General features: G+C 53.7%; 1 protein-coding gene across 3 annotated transcripts in view; it reads right to left on the minus strand.

Annotated features, from left to right (window-relative positions):
* Positions 1 to 21,154, minus strand: part of Nfatc1 (nuclear factor of activated T cells 1) — a 105,837-nt gene extending 84,683 nt beyond the window's left edge. For 2 of the 3 annotated variants that reach the window (XM_055628019.1, XM_055628021.1), the window contains exons 1-2: positions 21,028 to 21,154; positions 6,614 to 7,715 (exon numbers count right to left, since the gene is read on the minus strand). In XM_055628019.1, coding sequence (XP_055483994.1) covers positions 6,614 to 7,715; positions 21,028 to 21,154 — 1,229 coding nt within the window. Of the gene's footprint in view, positions 1 to 6,613; positions 7,716 to 16,669; positions 16,808 to 21,027 lie in introns of those variants that run through there. The other variant, XM_055628020.1, reaches the window with a different exon arrangement.
* Between the last annotated feature and the right edge of the window lie 1,013 nt (positions 21,155 to 22,167).

Genomic DNA, 22,167 nt, shown 5'->3' on the forward strand with positions numbered 1-22,167 from the left:
CTCGGAAGAGTCTGGGCGCCTTCGCATGGAGTTGAGGAACCCAGACATGGTTCTGCTGCCTGTAGAATTCACTACTGCAGTCGGATGCCTATGCAAGATGCCACAGCTCTTTCCCTAGCTTAGAGATGCTAGTCTGTTAGTGTCACTGGCTGCACAGGGCTCCCTGGTTCTAGAGTTCCAGTTCTGGCAAAGTCAGGGTCATCACAGAGTGTTACTGTCTGGAGGTAGCCTGGGGCTTTGGACACACACAGATGCATTCAGCTGCATGGGTAAGCTAGGCATTTGCACAGACCTCATTCTGCATCTTGCTCATCCTGGTCACCTGAGTGGATCTCCTTCTGGAAGCATTAGCTCATACAGCAAGAGCAGAGCTAGCTAGTCCAACCTATGTAGGACTGCCCTGGGCAGGGGCAACAGTTCGTGGCCACTCCCATACCAAACCTTCTGGCAATGTTTTCGCCTGAATATTATGTGTCATCATGTCCCAAGGGAAATCTCGCAATGAGGCTGGAACGCTGGCCAAGTGTGGCGGGCAAAACCCCATGTAGTGCTAGCTACCACGGCAGGCGAGTCCTCTCTTTGCCTTATAGGACCATCACCCGGCAAAGGTCTGTAATCGTCCCTTGTAGGTGTGACTTCAGGGGAAGTTGTAAGTGTTCTCATAATCCTACACCAGATGGAGTGTCCTTGGCTACTCTTCCAAGTTCAGCAATGCCTACCTGTCAGACTCCTGTCTCCAGAAGAGGCTTCAGACTAGATGATAAAAAAAGACGGACAGACGGCCGTGAAGATAGTGCAGTTAGCAAAGTGTTTGCAAGCACAGGACCTTCGTTTAATCCCCAGAACCTGCATTCTAGGGATAAAAGCCAGATGCTATGAAGGCAGAAACTATGAAGCCATATCCTGGGACTCACTGGCCAGCAGCCTACTTGGCAAGCTCCAGGCCAGTAAGAGACCCCTCTCCTCTCTCTCTCATAAAAAAAAGTGGTGGATGGAGCCTGAGGAATGATAGTTGATGATGTCCTATGGTGTCTGCACACACACACACACACACACACATACGAAGCCCCATTGTTTTTCAGCTAAGAGCCACATATCAGAACTGTACCAGTGTTTCCCACCTGGGTTTTCCCTCTAGGCAGGGACTTCGCGCCAATGCAACCCCAACTGTAACTAACAATGACTCCACACAGCTTTTCTCAGATGAAAACCTGTGAGCAGAAAGCTGACAGCTTCATCTGTGGTCACTGACACATGTGGCCTTGAACACTTCCTCCCAGCCAGAGTGCTTAGCAGTTTTGGAAGCCTTAACGTTTGAGATGAGGGAAGGATTCAGAGCCAGAGCTCTGTTCTCAGACCTGACTGAGAACAAGCAAGAAAGACCAGGCATGGCCTACTTGCCCTCCGGGAGACATAAAGTCGCATCCTGATTTTTCTGAGACTGGCAACAATTAAGGTCTAGTTGGTTGCACTTAAAAAGCCTGAGCTCAAAACCTCAGAGATTGGTGTCATCTTATTCTCCCCAACAATGCGGAAGTGCATGAGTTCCCCTTTCTTTACAGAACGCTCAAAGGAAAACCAAAAGCCAGCCTCACCCATGACAGAGTTTCATGTGCACAGCCTCCTTGAAAGTCCTAGCAGAAACACCAGGCTAGCTTTCCAGGCAGAAGGAAACAAGGCAAGACCCATTGTCCAAGAACCAAACTGAACGGACACGAGGAACAGGAGTCCTGCATCTCAGCCACCACTGCAGAGGCACAAGGGAAGGGACCAGACAATTCCATATAAAACCCCCAGTTCGTAAATGCTGCACCTGTAACCCCAAAGGATCTAGAAGTTAGTCCCATTCTCTAGGGCCAGTGAGTCCTCAGGGTCTTGCTCTGAGCCCCCCCCCCCCCGTGTCCTTGCAAAGGCCTGGGTTCAGTCCTGCCCTAGGTCACCTGCTGCCCCCAGTATAACATAGGGCACATGTGAGGGCTGACTCCAAGGATAACCAAGAGTCAGAGACATCACAGAGGTAGCACTTGGGGTGCAGGCTTTGGGATCAGTGTCTGTCTGGGCTTTGTCAGTTATCATCTGGGCACGTTAACAGGAGACCTCCTTGGTTTTGTCAGTGATGAGGTGGCTGTGTGAAGATCTGACATGGCCCAATGCTTCTTTATCTGCAAAGCCTCCCTAAGATGAGGGTGGGGTGACAGAGCATTCTTCCTTGTCCCAAACCAGCCTCCATCCTCCTTCTCCAAGTCCCCAGAGACATCCACAGTCTATAGCATAGCAGGAAGACCCAACCTGGTGATGCGTATAGCTCCCCAAATTGGGGCAGGGATATCACAGGCCAATTACAAAGCTGATGAGAAAGAGCAGATAGCTCTTGAAAACACAAAGTGCTTGTGGACTACAGGCTGGCAAGCCCCCCCTTCACACCACAGCCTCTCTACCTGGATGCTTTGTTTGTGCATGTCACCTGTGCATGAAGCTTGCAGTCTGTGTGGGCTCCCATCACTGGTCACTAACTTTCCCCAGCCAGGGAGTTGGTTTCACTTAATACCTAACTTTGATCACCGTGGCCACCGATTCACTTGTCTTTCTGTGCTCTACAGAAGGTCAGGGCCTTCCTAGACTCTACCTAGTAACCAATCTACAATCATCATGTGCCCAGTGAGTCCACCAGAGCCCAGAGACATGAATGTTTTTGACAGAGGTCACAGATATGGACAGGCCAATTTTGCCACCAGACTGCTGAGGTGGGCCATTGCCCCCAAGGACCTGAGGACCCATGGGAACCAGAACTATCTTTCACCAACACTGTGCCTTCCTCAGGCTACAAGGATACTGAATTCACTGAACAGCAATCCAAAGTGAAAATCCCCTGATGAGAATGGTAGGGCAAGTGTGGAGAAAGATAAAACCTGGGTTTATTGTGACTCGTCTACAGGCGTATTTTATCTTAGTCCCACGTAGGATAAACTCTGAGCTATTCTGATAACCTCAAACGCAAGAGGACTTGTTGGACCTTTTGAAGCTAACTCTTGTGCATATCATCAAAGACACTGGTATCATCAAGGCGTCCAGCGTCACAGCCAAAACCTGAAAGCAACAAGGTCTGACCTAAACTGATTTGAACAATGTACCCATTTCTTATCATCTGAACCAAGCAGCTCTGTGAATAAACTCTCTTTGCCAAGTCTGCCCCACCCACTTGGGAATTCTATTCTTTAGAAAGCAATGGTCTGTACACCGAAATCCAACTCAGCAAATATGCCGTCGAGGTCGCAGACACACTTAGTTAAAATGCTCCCGATAGGCCCAAACCAGTTCCTTTTTTCTCTGAATTCCTCATATAATTTTGCCTTTTCATAGGCAGGTCCAGAGATCATGCTGGCTGAGGACATTAAGACAATTCCCATGAGCCTGTCCCAGAAGGAGAGACGGTACTTTGGTGCAGAGCTGACCTGAGCTCTGACACACAGCATGGGTGTTCTGAAGTGTGGGCTCAGAGTGAGATGGATGATGAACAGTCACTTAACCTTTTGGTTAATACAAAAGTCCTCTAAAGAGGCGCTGGCTACAGCATGTCTGTAAAGTGCCTGCTGTTTACGTGAACACGGGGACATGGACACGAGGACGTAAAAGCTGGGTGCTCTGGCACACATCTGTAAGCACAGCACGGTGGGTGGGGAGGCAAGTGAGTCCTTGATGCTCATCTGCCCACCAGCCTAGTGCTTCACATTTAACGATAGACACCGTCTCAAAAAAAAAAAAAAAAAAAGCCAAGAGCAATAGAGGAAGACACCCAAAGTTGACCTGTGACCATACACACACACACACACACACACACACACACACACACACACACACAGATGCATGCACGCACGGACGCACGCACGCACGGGGGTTGGGTACATACACCACACACAATTCCCTGTAAGCCACCATCTGAAAACTACATTCAGGAACAACCAAATGCAAGCCAGCATCTCTAGACTCAGGCGCTCCGACATACACCCTTCCCACAGATCACTAGGGGTCAGCACCCTGTTCCACACTGTCTCTCCTAGCCCACTCCTACCTATGCTCAGCAGCGACATAAAAGGTGGCTCTACCTGCCCAGGCGGCATCGTTATCACCATCAGTGGGCCTCGAGCAACTTCCTACAGTGTCTGTGCCAGTTTCCCACAGCAGCATCCAGTTAGGGCCTACGTCACAAACCATGACACTGGGGCTGGGGGAGAGGTGGGGAGAGAAAAGAATAAAAACAGACAAGATCCCTAAAGTGAAATGGCCCCAGAACAGTGGGAGTCCCTCAGGGAGATGGCCATAGTGTGTCCTTTGCTACAACGCTCTTTAGAGCCGGGACAGAATTGAAAGCACAGATACGCCTAGGACGGAGGTTGGGGATAAATTCACACTGTGGGAACTCCCCAGCCCAAATCTGGGGTGCAAGTGGAAACACAGCCTTTTAGGGTCACCTCTGAGTCCCCTCCTGCCTGGTGCTTGTCCACTAAAAGCATCTGTGGGGAGAGAGTCTGGCTTTTTCATGATGACTGTCAAATCACTACACATTTCATTTCCACGAGGCCTTCCAGCTGCCGAGAGCAGCCATTAGTGAGTTTATGGAAACCCATTAAAAGGGTCCAGGAAACATATTTTGAGGTGAACCAAAACAGTGGGAAAAGGTGAACTTCAGCCTCCAGGATGGGGTTCTGTTTGTTTGTGTTAGCGCACAGTACTGTCATGGTATCACAGCCACCCCAGAGCCTCTGAGACCAGGAGATAAAATCCACGGCATCACAAGCCACTAGGTCCCTGTCAATGCTCCTCAGTTGAGGAAAAAAACAGCAAGTGCTTTCCAGGGCCTGTGCCACCAGCAGGCTGTGACAGATAGCCAGCTGTTGGGCCACCAGAAATACCCTAGTATCTTGGAGGGTGAGTGATCCCGAGAAAGGAACTTTAAAGACAACCAAGTTGGTGTCATTAGCATGAGCCCGGATCCGGGTCTGCGGTACTTAAAGGAAGAAAGGCAATTGGGTGCGGTGATGACCATGGCACAAAGTAGGAGATACTGGCTAGGGCAAGGCAGGGAAGGGTGGCGGGAGGAGCCAGCCTCCACACATGCTTCCAAGCCCCTGGGCTAGAGAGAATGTTGCTGGTGTGAAAGCCACCAGTGTCGGCTCCTGTCACTCTGGCCCCAGCACACCTCACATGCGCATACCTGAATCTTCACTTTTAAGAAGCTTTAGCTGCTAACCACAGATCAGAAGTGCAATGCTGATAATGTCAGCTGAGAGGGCGGTGCTGAAATATTCTTGATTTTAGTTAAATAAGAGTCATAATGATAGGATGGCAGTTCTTTACGGATTTCAGGTTCCTGTGTTTGCGATAAATTTTGTTCCCGACATGCTCTAGGAACATGGCTTGAACTGCCATCCCTTTGAGCCTCCTGAGACAGATGAAGGGACACAGGACAGAATGACAGGGTCCTTTATGCAGCAAAACAGGAAACAGCTCTGCTCCATGCCCCTATCCTCAGTTCTGGGCCCAAAACAAGCTGGTCTCACTTAGGCCTTCTCTTTACTACAACTTAGTGCCAGGCTCAGCAGTGGAACTCACCGCTGCCACTAAGCCTTCTGGAGTAGCCCCAGCAAGACATGTCCGCATGGATATACTGTGTGGAAAGGACCCCCACAAAACAAACAAAACAAAACAAAAACCACCAGAGTTCTGGAGCTAGTGGACTCAAAGTCACGGACTACATCTAGAGATCAGGGGGAGTGAGCACTGCCCTGAGGAAAAGGGAATGGGAAGCAAAAGGCCTTGATGGTCCGTGCCACATGGCGGTCCCAGGCATGACACCTGCCTCAGCTTGCGGAAGCCGACTTTCTTTGATCTCACTGGCGCTTTCAATGGCCTGAGTAGATGTTTTAATGCCTCGTGTGAAAACCCTGGGGCAGAAAACAGTCCGCCAGGCGTCATGAGAAGCACACCTGTCAGGAAAGCTGTTTAGTTGAAAATAAAAGCACTGAGCCAGTGAAGCGGGCCCAGCGAATCGCAAGCAGCCCTGCAGCCCGTTAAGAAGAGAAACCAACAACTTAAGACCAGAGTTCTGTAACATGTTCTCACTCCCTGTTCGCAGACTGCCAGCAAGCACATGCTGGTCTCCTGGGAGGCAGGAACACTGGTGAGCTGGCTGCTCTGGGGGACTGTGGAGCTGAGGGCCCATCTGCCCCAGGCACGGTGATAGCAATTAAGGCAGGGAAAGGAAGTGGGTGAGCAGCCGGCAGAACACACACAGGAGGATGGCTGCCTCACTTGGCTTATTAAAAACACAACTGTGCATGTGCGATGAGCCTTGCCGTGAGCAGAACTACAACCACCGCATCCACGTGCTGCGACCCTGCCCCTGGCACACACGAACACGGCCTCGAGAAAGTTAGGCTCCCCTGATCCAGCTGAAAGTGTCTTTAGGAAAGAAACTGGCAGACAGAGATCACATGGAGGAAGCTGCCACCAAAAGAGAAGACAAAGGGCTCTGTGACAACGCTATGTGTCCCCATATCACCATTTCCAGAGAGGAGCCAGGACAGCACTCTAGCCCCAACCAGAGGCTGCTTACCTCATGTATGACGTAGGAGACAGAGACTTGGGCTTTGCCCACTGGTACGGGGCCTGTGGCACTGACAGATACTGCTCACAGAAGGCACCCTTCCGAAGGTGCTGGAAGGTGAACTCCTCGGGTGGGAAGTCAGACGTGGGTGGAGTGGTGCCCAGGTCCTCCCCGGCCGGCTCTACTTTGAGGGCCACAGAAGGTGCATGCTCCAGGGTTGTCTTCCGAGACTTGATAGGGACACCGTCACCCAGGTCCAGAGTGCTGTCAGTGGTCAGGGCGTTGATGGCTGCCACAATGGCAGAGCTGGTGTACTGGGTGGTGTTACCAAGCCAGGTGTCTTCGGTCACGCTAACCCGAGGGGAGCCGTGCGGGGATGGTGTGGGTGAGTGGTGGGGCGAGCAGGAGGGCTGCCGGCCATTCAGACTGTACTTGCGCTTGTTGCAGGGGGATGTGGGTCGGGAGCCGCGAGCGCCGAGCCAGCTCTCCTCTGTGACGCTTGCCCGAGGAGAGGTGGATGGGGAGTGCCTTGGAGATCCCAGCATGTGGCAGGCACCCAGGCCTCGGGGAAAGCCCTCCTCTGGGTCCGTGGTCTTGGGAGACACGCAGGGTGACTGCCATGGGGAGGTCTGGGGGGATGCGTACGGGTACGAGTAGTTGGACTCATAGGAGGAGGCCTCAGAGTTACAGCTCCGCGAGGACAGACTGCTGGCTGGGCTCAGGCAGGAGGGGTCTCTGTAGGCTTCCAGGCTGGGCAGGTGCAGGGTGGCGGTCGACGGGGACCGCTTGCAGCTGGGGAGGACATCTTCTACCTCCACATCATGGAAGAACTGGCTGCTGCCATGGTGAAGGCCCAGGTAGGAGGTGATCTCGATGCGAGGACTCTCCAGAGTCGGGGCCCCGTTGGGCCGCATGCTGCCAGAGGACAGAAAGTACCCCGAAGGCCCACTGTCCACAGCCCCTCCATAGCTCGAGGGATGATTTGCTGAAGGAACGGCAGACATGCCCGGGGTGGACGTCTGGAGGTCATGGCATGGTGCTGGCAAGGAAGAGTGCACTGTGGGAAGGGGCAGAGTGGAGGTGACGCCAGGGGACGCATAACTGTAGTGTTCTGGAAGAAAAGAGAAAAGATGCCATGAGGCCAGTGAGCAGGAGGCACACACTCCCAAGGGCAGCGAACCCAAGACCCGGTGCCAGCCCTGAGGGCTCCAGGTCCCTCTTTGTAGCCTCTGGAAATATCCTGAGGTCAGACTGCTCCAAGGCCTCCTGCCTGACTCTAGACCAGAGCAGCAGTCTCCCTCAGCCAGATGTCCCCTGCCAAGAGCCACACGGCTGTCGCCTGCTGTCCTCCTATTCAATCAAACTCTGCATTTCCTAGCTGGTAGTGATTTCAAATCCTTATCCAATAGCCGAGTTGCCTTCTCCAATTTATCCCCTCTCCCCTTCCTTCTCTCTGGCATACATCACAAGCTAACATGCGTTTTTATATTGCCATCTCTCCAGGTTCCATTGTGGCAAGAAATTTGCCTGCCTTGTGGTTCATGGCTGTCTGCAGAACCAGGCACAGCAAAGCACTTCTGTGATTCTAGCACTTCAGAGGCTGAGCACGGTAGGGGCATTCTGAGTTCCAAGCCAGGGGTTCACTTTGTTTCACGAGTGGATGGACTGGGGCATGAGTGGTGGGTGACAGACAGAAGGACTGATATACTCTGGAGGGAGAAAGAGTGTATATGTAGACACAGGCTTCTGTTTCAGACACAGGGACCCAGGCGTTTCCATAGCTTTTTGGTGGCAAATCACTACCAAGCAGCCTAAAGGCTTGGCTTCAAAGAGCACACCCAAAGGATAGATGAAAATGTGAATTCTAAAGCTGCTCTTATGGCTACCCGGGTCTAGCTGGTACCTAGAACTTCTAAAACAGAACAGATGGTTCTAAGGCACAACTAGATCTCACAAACAGTATGTGCTAATTATACTTTGATAAGCACTTGAAAAAAATGAAACCATTGTTGTTATTGCTACTCAACAGGAAAGCCATGCTTCTGGGTTTCTTATCGGAAAGGCTCTCCGAATCCTAGAGCCCATTCATGTGTGTTGGGAGACAAGCATTTCCAGGTCTCTGAATAATGGAAACAAGAACAAGGAAATCTTAGATCCACACCAGGCTCCAGTGCCAGGCTGGGAGATATTGTGTTCAAGGACAGCGCTGCTCTCTGCTGATCAGAAACCAGCAAAAGAAAACTCCAGAAATGTTAGTGTCTCTAGGCACCAGCCAAACCCTTCGATATTTTCTAGAGGCACAGGCCAGGCCTCAGGAAGGTCAGGCAGTTTCCACTATTGCTCACTCCCAGTCTTCTACACCAATGGCAGGCGGCTCACAACCCTTCTGGCAACACAGCAGCGTCCTTATGAGGTAGACTGGGGTCCTACTCCAGAGTCCAGTGGGAGGACTCTGTCATCCTCAGTCCCTGGGTCACAGAGGCCCTCTGGAAAGACCCGAGATGAGACAAAGAGGAACAAAGGGACAGCTAGAGGACTCAGAAGCAACCTGAAGCAGGAACCTCTCCACCAGGCTGTGGTTGGAGGTCCTTGTCACAGGGACACCGCTTCCCAGTCTGAGCTCCATGTCTCAAGAAGCTGGAGCCCAACACTGAAAACGACACTGTACTAAATTACCCTAAAGCCGCTTCCTAGAGATGGTAACACTTCTGAAGAGACAACACTGGTGGATGGTGGTAACTGGGACTTAGACTAGAGGCCTTTGCCGAGCTCCCAAGCTCAGGCTATTTCTTTGAGCACTGGACAAGACTGCAGGGCTCCCCACTGCCATTAACCCTCCTTTGTGTCCAGCTACACAGCTCAGTCTTGAACTGCAGAGACAGGCCACCCCCAGTACCCCAAAATGCAGTCCTAGGGAAGACTGATCAGAGTTACAGACTGTCCACAGTACATAATGAGAAAGACACTAACCCCAAAGGACCCAGTAGGTAGAGGTATGAGACAAGCTCAAGTGGGAAAGCCAAGCCTAGAGGCCAAAGGGTGGTCAGTGAGACAAATAGATGGTCTGGTTCCTCTGTGAGGTCACCAACAAGAGAGTCTGGGACAAGGTACCAAGGACCCTATTCAGGGGCAGCTCTACCAGGTGATGTGTCCAGGAGCCTTCCTCTCTGCTGTTACCACCAAAGGCAACAGACACAGGGAATGCTGCTGCTATAGAGCTCTCCCTCAGTTGGCCCAGAGTTTTCCACTCTAGAACTTTCTATGAAAAAGCACAATCAATGTTCCATGGCCCTGAAGATGCGGCTAAGATCTTCCCATCTTTGGGTATGAAGTCCACCAAAACCAAAAGTGTAACATAAGGACCCCAAAATATCACAGCGTCATTGCTAATGGACCATTGATAAAAGGGAGGATAAAACTGTAGACAAACAGGGTAGGAGTTTTAGTAATTTGATTTCAACTCTACTTCCACCAGGGCTGGAGTCTTACGGTCAGCTATAACTTGAAAGGATGCCTGCCTCTCTTTGCTCAGATTCACCTGTGCACTTGGACTACAACCTGGTACTCTGATGTGCCACATCCTCTGAAACACGCCTCCTTCAGGAAGTTTCTCTAGCAATTGTCCCTGTGTTCACATTCAGCCAGGCTCCCTTCAGGGCATTTCCCAAGGTCTTCAGAAATTCACAATCTCCCTGCCACACACACATGGACGTGTCCCTCATGACCCCACCTGCTCATCACCCAAAGGGCCCCTGAGGATGAGAACATGTGTGCTCTGCTCTCCAGTCTTCTGGGCCTCAGTTCCACCAGATTCAGAAGGGTTCAATACCAAAGCCCAGGGCAGACACAGTCTCCAGTGGGTATGGGACACAGCATGGCAGGGCCAGCGTCTGCCAGAGGCACCAGCTCTGAACAAAGGAGCTTCAGGAACACACCCTGAGAATGGTAGCGACCACACCCATGTGGGTGCCACGGGTTGCCCAAGCAGTACCCAGGTGAGATGGCCTCATAGTCCCCAGCCCTAAGCAGGCAGCTAATCCGTTTAGGAAGTCACGTCTCCCCAATGTTATGCTGTCCCTGTGCCTAGAGCTCTGTGCACTGTATGAAGCCGGCCAATAACAGAACACTGGAAAAGACTGGGCTCCCAAGGCTGGCGAGATAGCTCAGTGGTTAGAAACACCGCTGATCTTGCAGAAAACCCGGGTTCAGCTCTCAGCATTCATATGGTAGTTCACAACCATCTGTAACTGTAGTTCCAGATGCCCTCTTCTGACTTCTATAGGCACTAGGACACGTGGTGCACATCTACACATGCACACAAAATACTCATAAATACATTTCAAGAATCTGTTTTCATCTTAAGAAAACCCAACTCCAGAAGAAAAAAAGGTTTGAGTGTAAGGTTGATGGGAAACTCTGGTATCACAGCAGCTGTGCACATACTGGGAAAGCTGAGCCCAGGTCTCTGTGCAGAGCTTGAAGACCCAGGCCGTGGGCTGCCAGACCCAAAGGAGGAACACCTGCAGTGGTGCAGGGCCTGGCTCCTGTGTTCTCTGTCTCCCAAATGAAAGAATTCTATTTACTCCACACCAGGACTGGCCCTATGGCTGACCACCTTCTTTTGGATGGAAGGGAAAATTGGAAGAGTCCTCTAGAAACTCCTAATAACAAGCCAAGTTAAACCCTGGCTCTCCTCAGTCCTGCCTTGACACCCCTGCGGCCAAGGCTTCAGCTGCCTGGGGTACTGGAAGATTCCAGAAGAAATGGCTGGGTGGCAGGCAGAGGGCAGAAGGCAGCTAATTTGGCTTGTCTCCTTAGGGCCGTCTTAGCAACAGGGTGTCTGAGGCCAGAGAAGGAGGAAGAAGGGGGCTTTCTCAGTCTAGGCCCAGATGCAGAAAAAGAAGAAGTTGTGGGACTCGGCACGTGGTCTCTGGGACATTATAAGAATGGCCTTTATTTAAACCAAAATGTTTGAATAAAATATGATGCAATGGGGCAAAGAAAAATCCATAAAATATTTATAAAAAAAACAAAACAAAAAAAAAAAACAAAAAAAACAGAAACAGAAACAGGGTTAGGAATATAGCTCGGTTAGTAAACACTTGAGCGGTGTCCAAGGTGCCCCGGCTAGCACCACACAAGCCAGGCACACCCTGTAAGCCCAGCACACAGGAGGTGAAGGCTGGAGGATCACAGAGTAGAAGTTATCCTGGCTGCACAGTGAGTTAGAGACTAGCCTGGGGCTAGATAAGACCCTTTCTCAAAAATAGAATAAAATCAAAACAAAACCAGTTAACTTGCATGCAGATTTCCTTGGTCAAACTCCAGAATGAAAGTTTAAATGCCCAGAACCTGTCGGTGAGAGCTGTGTCTGTCTCTCTTGTCAGAGTCCTCTGGAGCAAGAGTGCCCACTGACTCCATGGAAGGAGGCTAAGCTGCCTCTTACTACAAAGCCTGGATCTGCAGGGGCAGGACTAGCCCTCCACCTGTACCAGCTTCCACAACTCAGACGGATCGCTCTATAGGGTCCATAGGGAATGCCAAGCTTCCCAGCCATCTCCTTACCAATCCAGAAACGTTGGGACTGATTGTGTGACATCAGACGCTGCTGTGCCTGGCAGCCTGGCTTTTGCTGAATGGGCCACTAAACTGAGGTGCAGAGGACCACAGAAGAAAAGCAAAAGTGGAAGCAAAGGCCTCCCACAGCACACATTCTCTTATCTCATGTAATAAAAGGTAACAAAGGCCCAGCCACCCTCTGCAGGTGCTCTGGCCCGTCTTCTAGGTCCCTGCTGCCTGTGGTATTCCATGTGGATGAGATGGGGTGCAGGTAACCAGAGCTCTGGGGCTGGCCAACTCCCACCAGCCTCTGCAAACGCCACAGCCCGTACTGCCCCCAACATTACGATTCTGAGTAAGAACTTACTGCAGCCTCAGCACGGCATTACCGGTGAGCGGTATGCACCACGAACGTAGCGGTATATGTCCTCTTTAGACATGCTGCAGGAGAACGCCTGCTGCCCACCAGGTGACTTACGGCACCTGCTGTAAGTGAAACCACTCTGCGGGTGTTCTGGTTCACGGCACTTGGCATGTTGCTGAAGTGAATGAGAACAATGCTGTGTGTGCCACGCCTCCCATGTGAGACACCCTCCCGTAAGCATGGCTACCGCAGCCCCCAGCCCACTGTTCACGAGCACAGAGCAGGACCCACCACAGCCAGCCTTCACCTTCATTTTAAGGAACACCCCTTTATCCTTTCCCGGGGCTGCACTGCAGGACTTGAAGCTAGAAATAGAACCAGGAAGAGCCTGCCAGCCAGGCCTGTCCTCTGATGCCTGCTCACCCTGGTCTTTCTACGTGTGCTAGAGCCTGCAGGGTACGAGTGAGGCTATAAGTGTCCAGGCTTGGGGGTGAAAAATGGAACACAGAACAGTCCTGGGCAGCCAGGCCCTTGCTGTTCACTCAGAACACTGGATGGTGCTCCCTAACGAGGACAGCATGGAGACTGGGTTGGTCCTGTGAAGTGACAGACAGCAACAGGTTCTGAGGTACTGTGCAACGAGGTGCCGAAGGGAGATTTACAGGGCAGAGAGCTGGGCTTGCTGAAGCAACAGCAAATGTCACCCAATGATCCACAAATAAGCTCACACAGCATGTGTAAGGGTCCTGTGCCCAGCCTGGGTCTTTCCTCGAAGACCTCAAAGACCTCCACATTCCCCCAGCTGCACACGAAAGTGTTACTTTCACTTGTTCTGTTGCTCCTGCTGAGCCGAGGGCTTCTGAAAACCTGATACGGAGCTAGCATATCCTGCTCACACAGACAAGTTTGTCCTTGATTAAAACATCTACAAGACTTAAGCACAGTGAGGCTGCTCCCAGCAGAGACTGAAGCCTCTTTCCAAAAACATCAAACCTCAGCATACTCAGGGCTCTTCTGGGGAAAGGGGCCCACTCCTCTCGCAGATTCCTAAAGCGGGAACTGACCCACCAGCAAGGCTCCCCTTTTCGTGCTGGAAAACCACTTGAGAATAAAAGCTCTCCCCAGTCTCATTTCAGCAAAGCCCCCTTTCTGCTGGTACACTGTTCAAGCCTGGAGCTGGTGGGCAGAGCTGTCTGGGCCCAGGGCCTTGGCCAGTTTCCTCTCGAGTTGCCACGGAGACAGAACTAAGCGGTCAGGCCAAAATAACTTACAAAACAGGAGCCCTGGGGCGGAAGTGGCACACCCTCCCAGCTGATGAGCAGAGCAGCTATTTCCTGACCCCGAGGGACTGTGGCCCTGCCTTCTCCCCAGAAGCTGACCCTGGCCCACCGGTCGGCAGGGAGGGGACAGAAGGATGCCTGATACTGGAAGAGAATATTATTCCAGTCCCCTTCTGTCCTAGGCTTTACTTTAAAACATTCTCTTTCTGCTCCCCTCACAAATGACTATTATACATCTACCAGACACCTGCTAAGCACTTTGCAAATAACACACCAGACACAAGCCTTCCCTCCAAAGATCAAGGCAAGAACCCTTCAGATGGGTAGGCGATGGGAGCAACAATGTGGACCTGCCTAGGCCCACTGCAGCCCAGCCCGACCTCTACGGGTGTGTGGGGGAACCATGCCCCTTTCATACAGCGCCGCCCCCTGCACTCTGGGGTAGCCTTTCCCACAATCTGTGAATATGTGTGGTCAGCATGAACTGCAAAACGCAAATGTTACTTTGCAATTGATCTCAGAATTGTTCTCTCATTCATGAATTCATGTTTAGACCCATTCCAGATAATGTGACGCTCCTACCATTCAGTAGGGACTGGAGAGTTTAGAAACTTCATATGACTGGATAATATAAATAATGTAACTGGATAATTAATAAAATGTTAAAACAATATTGGAGATAAGAGAGAAAAAAGCCTGAGTCAGTCTCTCTCTCAAAAAAAAAGAGAGAGAGAAATGTAACATGTATTGTTCATGTAGCATGTTTCCCAGCACCTCTCTCAACATTAGAGAAGGGAGAAAGAGCTTTTCCTAGTGCTGGCTCAGGGCTCTCCCGTGGCCTCCGACCTGAAAGCTAGAAGTGCTGGGCTTCACTGCCGACCCTTGGCACACCCGACCCGCACTTCCCAGGGCACGCAGGCTCACCCCTGCGCCTCTGTGCAGCTCTAGCGAGCACTCCGTTTCCGAGTTGGGGCTTCACCTGACCTAGGCTGCAGTGAGACACAGCACTTCACCTTTCCACTCAGCCGACTCCAAAGCAAAACCATCAACAGCATGGCTCCCTCACATGTGCGAGGGGAGGGTGTGACCTGAACCCATTTGCCACCCAAAGTTCAAGGGGCCACCTGCTCCCGGGCCCAGAAAGGAGCCTGACGCTCCCCAGAGGCCCTGCTCAGAGTCTCCTTCATGGAAAACCACCCAAACCAAACCCCTGTCTTCCTTCCCTGAATGGGCTGGACATTATACGTGTCCAAATACGGCTCAAAAAGAGAGTACTGAGAGAGCTGGTGTGTCCAGCTGTGAGTCAAGGACTCCAGGCCCTGGGTGGTGGGGGGGTGCAGGGAATGTGGTTTGCTGGGATGCTGAACCCTGCTAATGGTCTGCCTGAGCGGGCAGAACACACTTGCCCTCAGATTCTCTCCCCTGAGTTTGTGGAGATGAACACTAAGTTTGCAGCCTCCCAGAGGCCCTTCTCCCCAGGCAGTCCACAGGGCACCATGAGGTACAGAACTGTGGCTCTGGATCTTTGTCCCCATTCCTATTGTTGGACCTGTAGTCAGCTGTCCATTCAAAGTAAACAAGGGAGACACAGGAAGGCTCCACTCCATGGTTTTATCCCTGAAGAGAAAGGAGCTAAAGGCATCAGAGCAGAACCAGAACCACAGTGGCCCCCTGTCATCCAAATCCAACATGGATACCCTAAGAGGTCAGGAGTAGGCTTTTCTGCTTAGAGCACAAGAGTTCTGGAGAGAACTGACGGACGGATGCCCTACACTGTCACAGCAGCCGAATCCTCCAAAGCAACAAGGCCAAGAGACGCCAAGGGTCTCCTCTTGTAGCCCCAGACCTCCTTCCAACAGTTGCCTCATTCACTGCCCGCAGAGCCCTGTAACCTAGGCCCTGAAAGGAGAAAAGAAACCTATCAGGAAAGGGTTTTATGGGGGACAGATGAGAGTTGCTGGGTGGTGACAGCCAAGCTGGAGCACTCACCTTCAAAAGCGAACAAGACGTTGGAATTTAAAAAGAAAAAAAAAGTAGTGCATGTCACGGAAAATATGACAGGGTCATTTCGGAGGTGCTACACAAGTGTTCTGTCTATTCCAACCCCACACAGCTGGGATGCGGACCCCGAGGCAAGCACAGGCTGCTGTCTGGCGCTGTGTGAAACTTGGAACAGAAAGTCAGGTGGAGGAAAGGGCCAGGCTGCTGGGAGGTGGGGGTGCAAGAACTGGGCTGTCGTTACTGTTTAGGAGAAACCAGTGCGGGGAAACAGCACAGTGAGCGTTGGCCTGGCTGGAAGCTTTACTTTTGACAGAGAGAAGAGAAAATGAAAGACAGCGAAAGCTCTCAGGGTCTGGTGGCTGAGGTGTGGACTGAAAACCCAAGCGGTGGGAGCCTTCCTGCCGAGGGAGCTGCGGCGGCGGTCAGCACAGGGCCGGGCCTCCTGGCTCCAGGTCCCCCGGGCCAGGCGGTAGCAGCCGGGCTCTCAGAAAGGGCGGCTTCCGACCGCCCTCTGGCAGCGCCGCTGACCATCTGTCCCCGGACTACGAGGTCCAAGTCCTGCGCGGGACACAGCCTCCCCTCGGGGCCGGGCCTCCTGGAAGGAGGGGAGAGCCCTCTCCCGCGCCCCGGTGCTCCGATGCCAGGAAGTGCGCGGCGGGGGAGCGGTGGCAGGCTCGCCCCACAGGTGGCCTCCCGCCTCCTCGCGGCAGGCAGCAACTTGGTCCGCGTCGCTCCTGGCCGCGCAGGCAGGGCGGCGGCCCGGGGTCCCGGCTGGTGCCAGGTCGGGGCGGGCGCCGGCGACCTGAGCAACCTCAGGCCCGCGGCGGGGTGCAGGCGCCCGCCGCCCCCCGCCGGACCCACCTGCGGCCGCGGCGCCCCCGCCGCTCTGATCGAACTCGAAGAGGAAATCGAAGTCGAACTCCGGGTCCTGCTCCAGCCCCGTCATGTCGGGGTCGCGCGGCAGTGGTGCGCCAAGCGCCCGCGCGCGTCCCCGGCGTGACGCGGCCCCCGCCTCCTGTCCCCTCCCCTGTCCCCTCCCCGGCCTCCCGCCCCGGTCCCGCCCCTGTCCCCCCGGGTGTTTCCGGGTTTACATAAACAAGCCGCTCGCGGCCGCCGGCTTCCGAGTTTTAAATAAACTCCGCGCGCGAGCCCGAGCGCCGCCTGGACTCCCCTCGCGCGCCCGCAGGACCGCGCGGTCCGAGCTCCATCCCCGCCCCTCCGGGGGGTGCCCAGTCCCCCGCCGGACCCCCGTGCCCCCGAGGGACCTCGGTCTCCCTTAGGCTACTCCCGCCCCGCAGGAACCCAGCCCGGTGCGGGCAGCCCAGGCGTCCGCGCCCCAACCCCGGCGCTGCCGGCGGTAGCAAGGCGAGCGCAACAGCCCAGGCCGGGCTGCGCGATCGTTCCGGACCAGAGCGCAGGGCCTGCGGGGCTGGAGCTGCGTCCTGGACCCGCAGCCCGGCCTCGCAGATGGTCCCCTGGTCCTGTTCAGCGTGGTGCGCAGTCCACAGCCGAAGGAGGTACCCCGGGTCTTGCTGTTTCCCTGCACCAGGAAAAAGACCCAGGCTACTGGGTTAGTTCAAGAGTTCAAAAAGAAAAGAAAAAAAAAAAAAAAAAACACAAAAACCAAAATGTATATATATATACGTGTATATCTATGTACACACACACACACATCCTGGCCTCTTCTGGTTTATCTACAAGCTTTATCCACGTTGCTGCTTGAGCAGAATGACTGGAGAAAACCCACCTTCAGGGAAGCATCACAGAGCCCACCTCAGAGCTTTCCAACTTCAAGCAGTAAAGGCTGGGGGGGGGGGGTACATTTTCTAGCCCAGCTTTCACTAAAGAAATTACCTGAAAGTAACAGGAAAATGAGGGTAGGGTTTCCTGAGGGTTGTGCTCTCCTCTCTGCAGGTCAAACCCCAGAGCACAGTTGCTTACAAACCATTCAAGCTTGCCAACAGTGGCCATCTCGCTCTGGGGGCACCTAACTCGAAGCAAATCCTGTTTTCGTGCACTAACGACCTCATTAATCTTTCAGCTTTTGAAACACTGCACACTCCTGTTTTAGTAGGGGTGATTTCAAAGCTCCCAGAGGCTGAGTGGGTGCTGGGCGTTACCCTCTCAGACACAGAGTGCCATGCACACAGCAGTCAGAAGGAAAAGGCTGGGCCTGTGGAGCCCGGTCCATCTTTTCCTGTTTCTCCCAGCTTTTTGTTCTAACTTTCCTGGTGTCTTGGCACCACATAAGCCAACATCTGGAATATCAGGAAAATGGTGGCCAGGGCAGGAGAGGCCAGTATCAAACCTAGGAGGGAGGGAGGCAGGAAGAGAAGGAAGAGGGTGGTCACTGTTGGTACCTGCCACCAGACTCAAGTGTCCCCTATGTCCCACACCCGGGCCCTGCAGCCATGGGCCCGGGGGATGGCTTTTTCCAGAGGCCATCACTTGGGCCTCACGTGGGCTGCCACTTCTCCCAGGACCCTGTTTCAATAGCTGATTTTCTCCCGTGATAAACCATAGTTCAGTCTGGCCTGATTTCGTTTCTAATAATAGTTCTCACTTTGAGATGCATGTTGGAGCGTTGTTTTGTTTTAGTTTGCTTTTTTGCTGACCTTCAGGGAAATGGAAGTTCTGTTTTGTGTGGAGAAACCTCGATGTCTCTTTATCCACCTTTTCCACCCTTACACACACATAACAGCCCTTCTTGTCCGCTTTTGGAATAAAGCTTTTTGCTAAAGTTGCAGAGCACCTGGCTTCCCCGGTCCACATGCCCCAGATGATGAGACCAAAGAGAGGAAGCCACAGGGCCTTTCTCTCAGAGGCTGGTGAGGCTGCCTCCTTGTCTACTGCCTAACGCAGGAATCAGCCAACACAACGATTTATGAAATGCTCCCCTGTGCCTCAGGCAGCCCCCTTGCCTGTCCTCTCTATAGTACGAAGCTTGGTCTTCCAGTTCAGCAGACACTCCAGTTTTGATAGAAGTGTTTAGCTTGGACCACTTCCTCCCAATTCTGCAAGATGTTAATGGGCCAGGTCCAGCGCGGGGTGTGATGAAGCAGGGTACAAGGCCTCAGCATTTTCTAATCTGGATTAGGAAACAATGCCATGAAGCTAACTGGCTGGAGAACAGGGCCAGCTTTGTTCAGCTCTGGAGAGCCTGTGGGGTGCTGTGTGAGGCAACTCCGACACTGTGGCTAGCTACAGGCTTGTGTTCCTTGGACTTCATCAGAGCAGAGTGGCACAAGGCCTTCAGAAATGGCCAGACCTGGTGAGCTTCCATCTAAAGGGCCATGAATCGGAAGGCGGCAGAGAGCAGCTGGTGCCCAGGGGGGCAAGGCCCGCTCAGGAAGGACAGGGCCATTCCCCATGGCCCTCAGCAATGGCAGACACTAACCTGCCGCGTGCACTTCCCTTCCCCTGCCTGTCTGCCTGTCTCAGGACTGCTACAGTTTCTGGCTGGCTCCGGTACATACACGCACTCTCCACGAAAAATGACCAACATGATTTGGTCTAAGGGCATTATTGCCTCCAGTCTACTGCTTCAGCAGAGGCATTTTCAAACTTCCTTTACTAGGTAGGTTACACACACACACACACACACACACACACACACACACACACATGACTACTTACCCCCACCCCACCCTTGTCAATGGCCTTTCCTTTTGTGAAAAAAAAAAAAAAAAGTTTTGTTTTGTACTGTAGCCCAAGGCAGGCCTGGTGCTTGCTTTGTTGCCCAGGCTGGCTTTAACTCATGGCAACCCTCCTGTTTTAGTGCTGAGATTACACCTCAGATTATTGAATAATGGAACGGTAACTCTACAGGTAAAGAATATAAGCTTGACGTGCCTTAAAGAAAAATCAGTGACTGACGAATGTGTGTGGAAATAAGTGTCAAGAAATTCATAACCCAAACCACAACAAAAACACCATTAACTTTCCCTGTACCAAGAGCTCCTCCTGAGAACATGAAGCAATATTTAGGCCTCGTTAAAATGAGGGCAATGGGCATGAAACAAACTATAACTGCCCCCCTTTGATTCAAAGTAAATGTAATACTTGGTACCCTGGACTCCGGGACTCTGAAAATTTAGATCCATTTGTGCTGAGCTTATGGCTGTTGGGTCTGAAGATAAGCAAGAGGCCCAGGGAACTGCTCAGGCCCAGGTCTCTGGGAACTGCTGTCCTTGCCTGACACACTCATCAGAATCTCACAGGAAGCTGATGTTTCCTTCCAACTGCTTGTCTAAAGGATGGCTGCCCTAGCAGGGGTCCAGCTCACTTTCAGTAATTTTAAGTAACATCTTCGGAGCCAAAAAAGAATCAGGAGCATGGCTCCCAGTTCTTACTCTACACAGGTCAGGTTATCCCATGCTGAAAAGGCAGACATCCTCTAAGGGGTGTTCCAAAGATACCTGCAGGAACCTAAATGCTTTAAAAGTCATTTGGCTGGTTCTTTGGAGGAGACCCGAAGGGTCCTGGCAGAAGGTCAGGGGCATGCCATCCAGCTTAGGGCTGATTCCAGCACCTATTATTTACCTGGAAGAAGCAGCGTGAAACTTGGCAGTCCCTTTGCGATCTTTCCCAGGGCATTTTCTAGGGCAGAACTCTTGTCTGAATCCAACATTTGGCCACAAGCTTGGGAAGTATCTAGAAACCTGCACCACTTGGGGCCAGTTGACCAAGCCCTTAGTGAGAGGCACCTACCAGACCCGCTTGGGAGGGTACAGGACCCTCACATTTCATGTCATTTGCTCTTCACCAGAAAGGATGGGCTCGCCTTCCTGAGATAGAAGCAGGACCATCTCTGCTGTCCAAAGAAGCCTCACTTCATTCCAGGCTGGTTTTGGGGTTTCCATTCTGAAGGCCCTCCCATGCCCCATGCTCAAGTCTCACCCCTATGAATCAAGTTTCCCCGTCTGGGATCTCCGCGACCCCAGCCAAAGCCAAGTTTGAGTACTCAGCGCTAGAGAAGAGGAGACACCTATTGGCAAGAAAGAGCGCTAGAAATCTGGGCTGCGCCGGGGAAACACCAGGGGGACACCCTTCACACTGTGTGCCACGCTGTCCGGCCGGACGCCCGCGCCCCTCCCTGGACGCGCAGACCAGCCGGGGCAGCTTGGCCCCGGGGGAGGACTCGAGATGGGCGCGGGGCGCGGGGAGCGGGCACGGAGGGCCGGGGCACTCGGGGGCGAAGGGAGGGGCGCGGGGCTTACCTTCCTCGGCCGCCTTCATGGTGCCGCCGGCGGGCGGCGCGGGCCGCAAAGTTTCTCCGCTCCCGCAGACTGCGGCCGGAGGGCCGAGTGGAAACTTGGAAGGGACTGGAAAGCTGGTACTTGGCATCCACGCGGCGGTGGCGGCGGCGGCGGGCAGCAGGAGGAGGAGCGGGAGCTGGCGCCGGGAGCAGCCACGGGCCGGCTCCCGAGTCGGAACTCTTCCTCGCAGACACGCGCGGGGCCGGGCTCAGAGCCGCGCGCGGCGGGGAGGTGGCATGCAGGGGGTGTGGGTGCGTGGCAGGCCCGCCTGCGGCCGGGGACTGGCCGCGGGGTCGGAGGCGTGCGCGGCGCCCGGGAGCCCGTGCCCCGCCGCTCGGATCTGCGCGGCGACACTGCCGCCCAGTTAGGAGCCTCTCGGTCTCACTCTGACGCAGGGCCGGGCTCTGCCTTCTGCCTTTTTAAAGCTGGAAAACACCTCCCCCGGCTCCCGCCCGCCCGGCCGCTCCCGCGCCCCCTCCCTGTAGTGACATCACGCCCCTGCCCGCCCGAGCCGGCGCGGGGCCCGGGGGACAAGTCGCGGAGCGCCGCCCTCCGCGCGCAGCGCCTGCAGTTCGCTGGGCAAGCGGGGCGCCCCGGTTGGGACAGGGGTACCCCGGGGTGGAACCGCTGGGCGGGCGGGGAGGGAGGGGGCGCAGCAGGGGTAACTAGGACCCAGGGGACAGGAAGGGCACCCGGAGGTCCGCAGAGGCACCTGGAGGTGGGCAAAGGTGGCCACGGGGAAGGTAGGGACCCGAAGCGGGGTGAGGGGAGACCAGGAGAAAAACGGGCTCTTGGGGAGAGTCGGGGGACCCGAAGACAGGCGGGGACGAACGGGGAGGAAAGGGCTTGCCAGGAGCCGGTGGGCGAGCGCGCCAGGCCGGGAAGGCAGCAGCGGCAGGCCGGTGTCCCCTCTCAGAGGGGCAGGGGGCTCGGGCGGCGGGGGAGGGGTGCCGAGACGCCCTGCATGCTGAAGTCATTATGTAAAATCGCAGGCTTCCCCCGCTGTGGAAATTTGGAAAAGCGCTTCCACTGGCAGGCGGGAGTAAGGAAATTCCCATCCCGCTAAATTACTAACAGATTGCCTGGGCGTCCCGGGACAGC

Source organism: Psammomys obesus, unplaced genomic scaffold (genome assembly GCF_907164565.1).
Source record: "Psammomys obesus unplaced genomic scaffold, mPsaObe1.curated_primary_1811, whole genome shotgun sequence".
Lineage (NCBI taxonomy): Eukaryota > Metazoa > Chordata > Mammalia > Rodentia > Muridae > Psammomys > Psammomys obesus.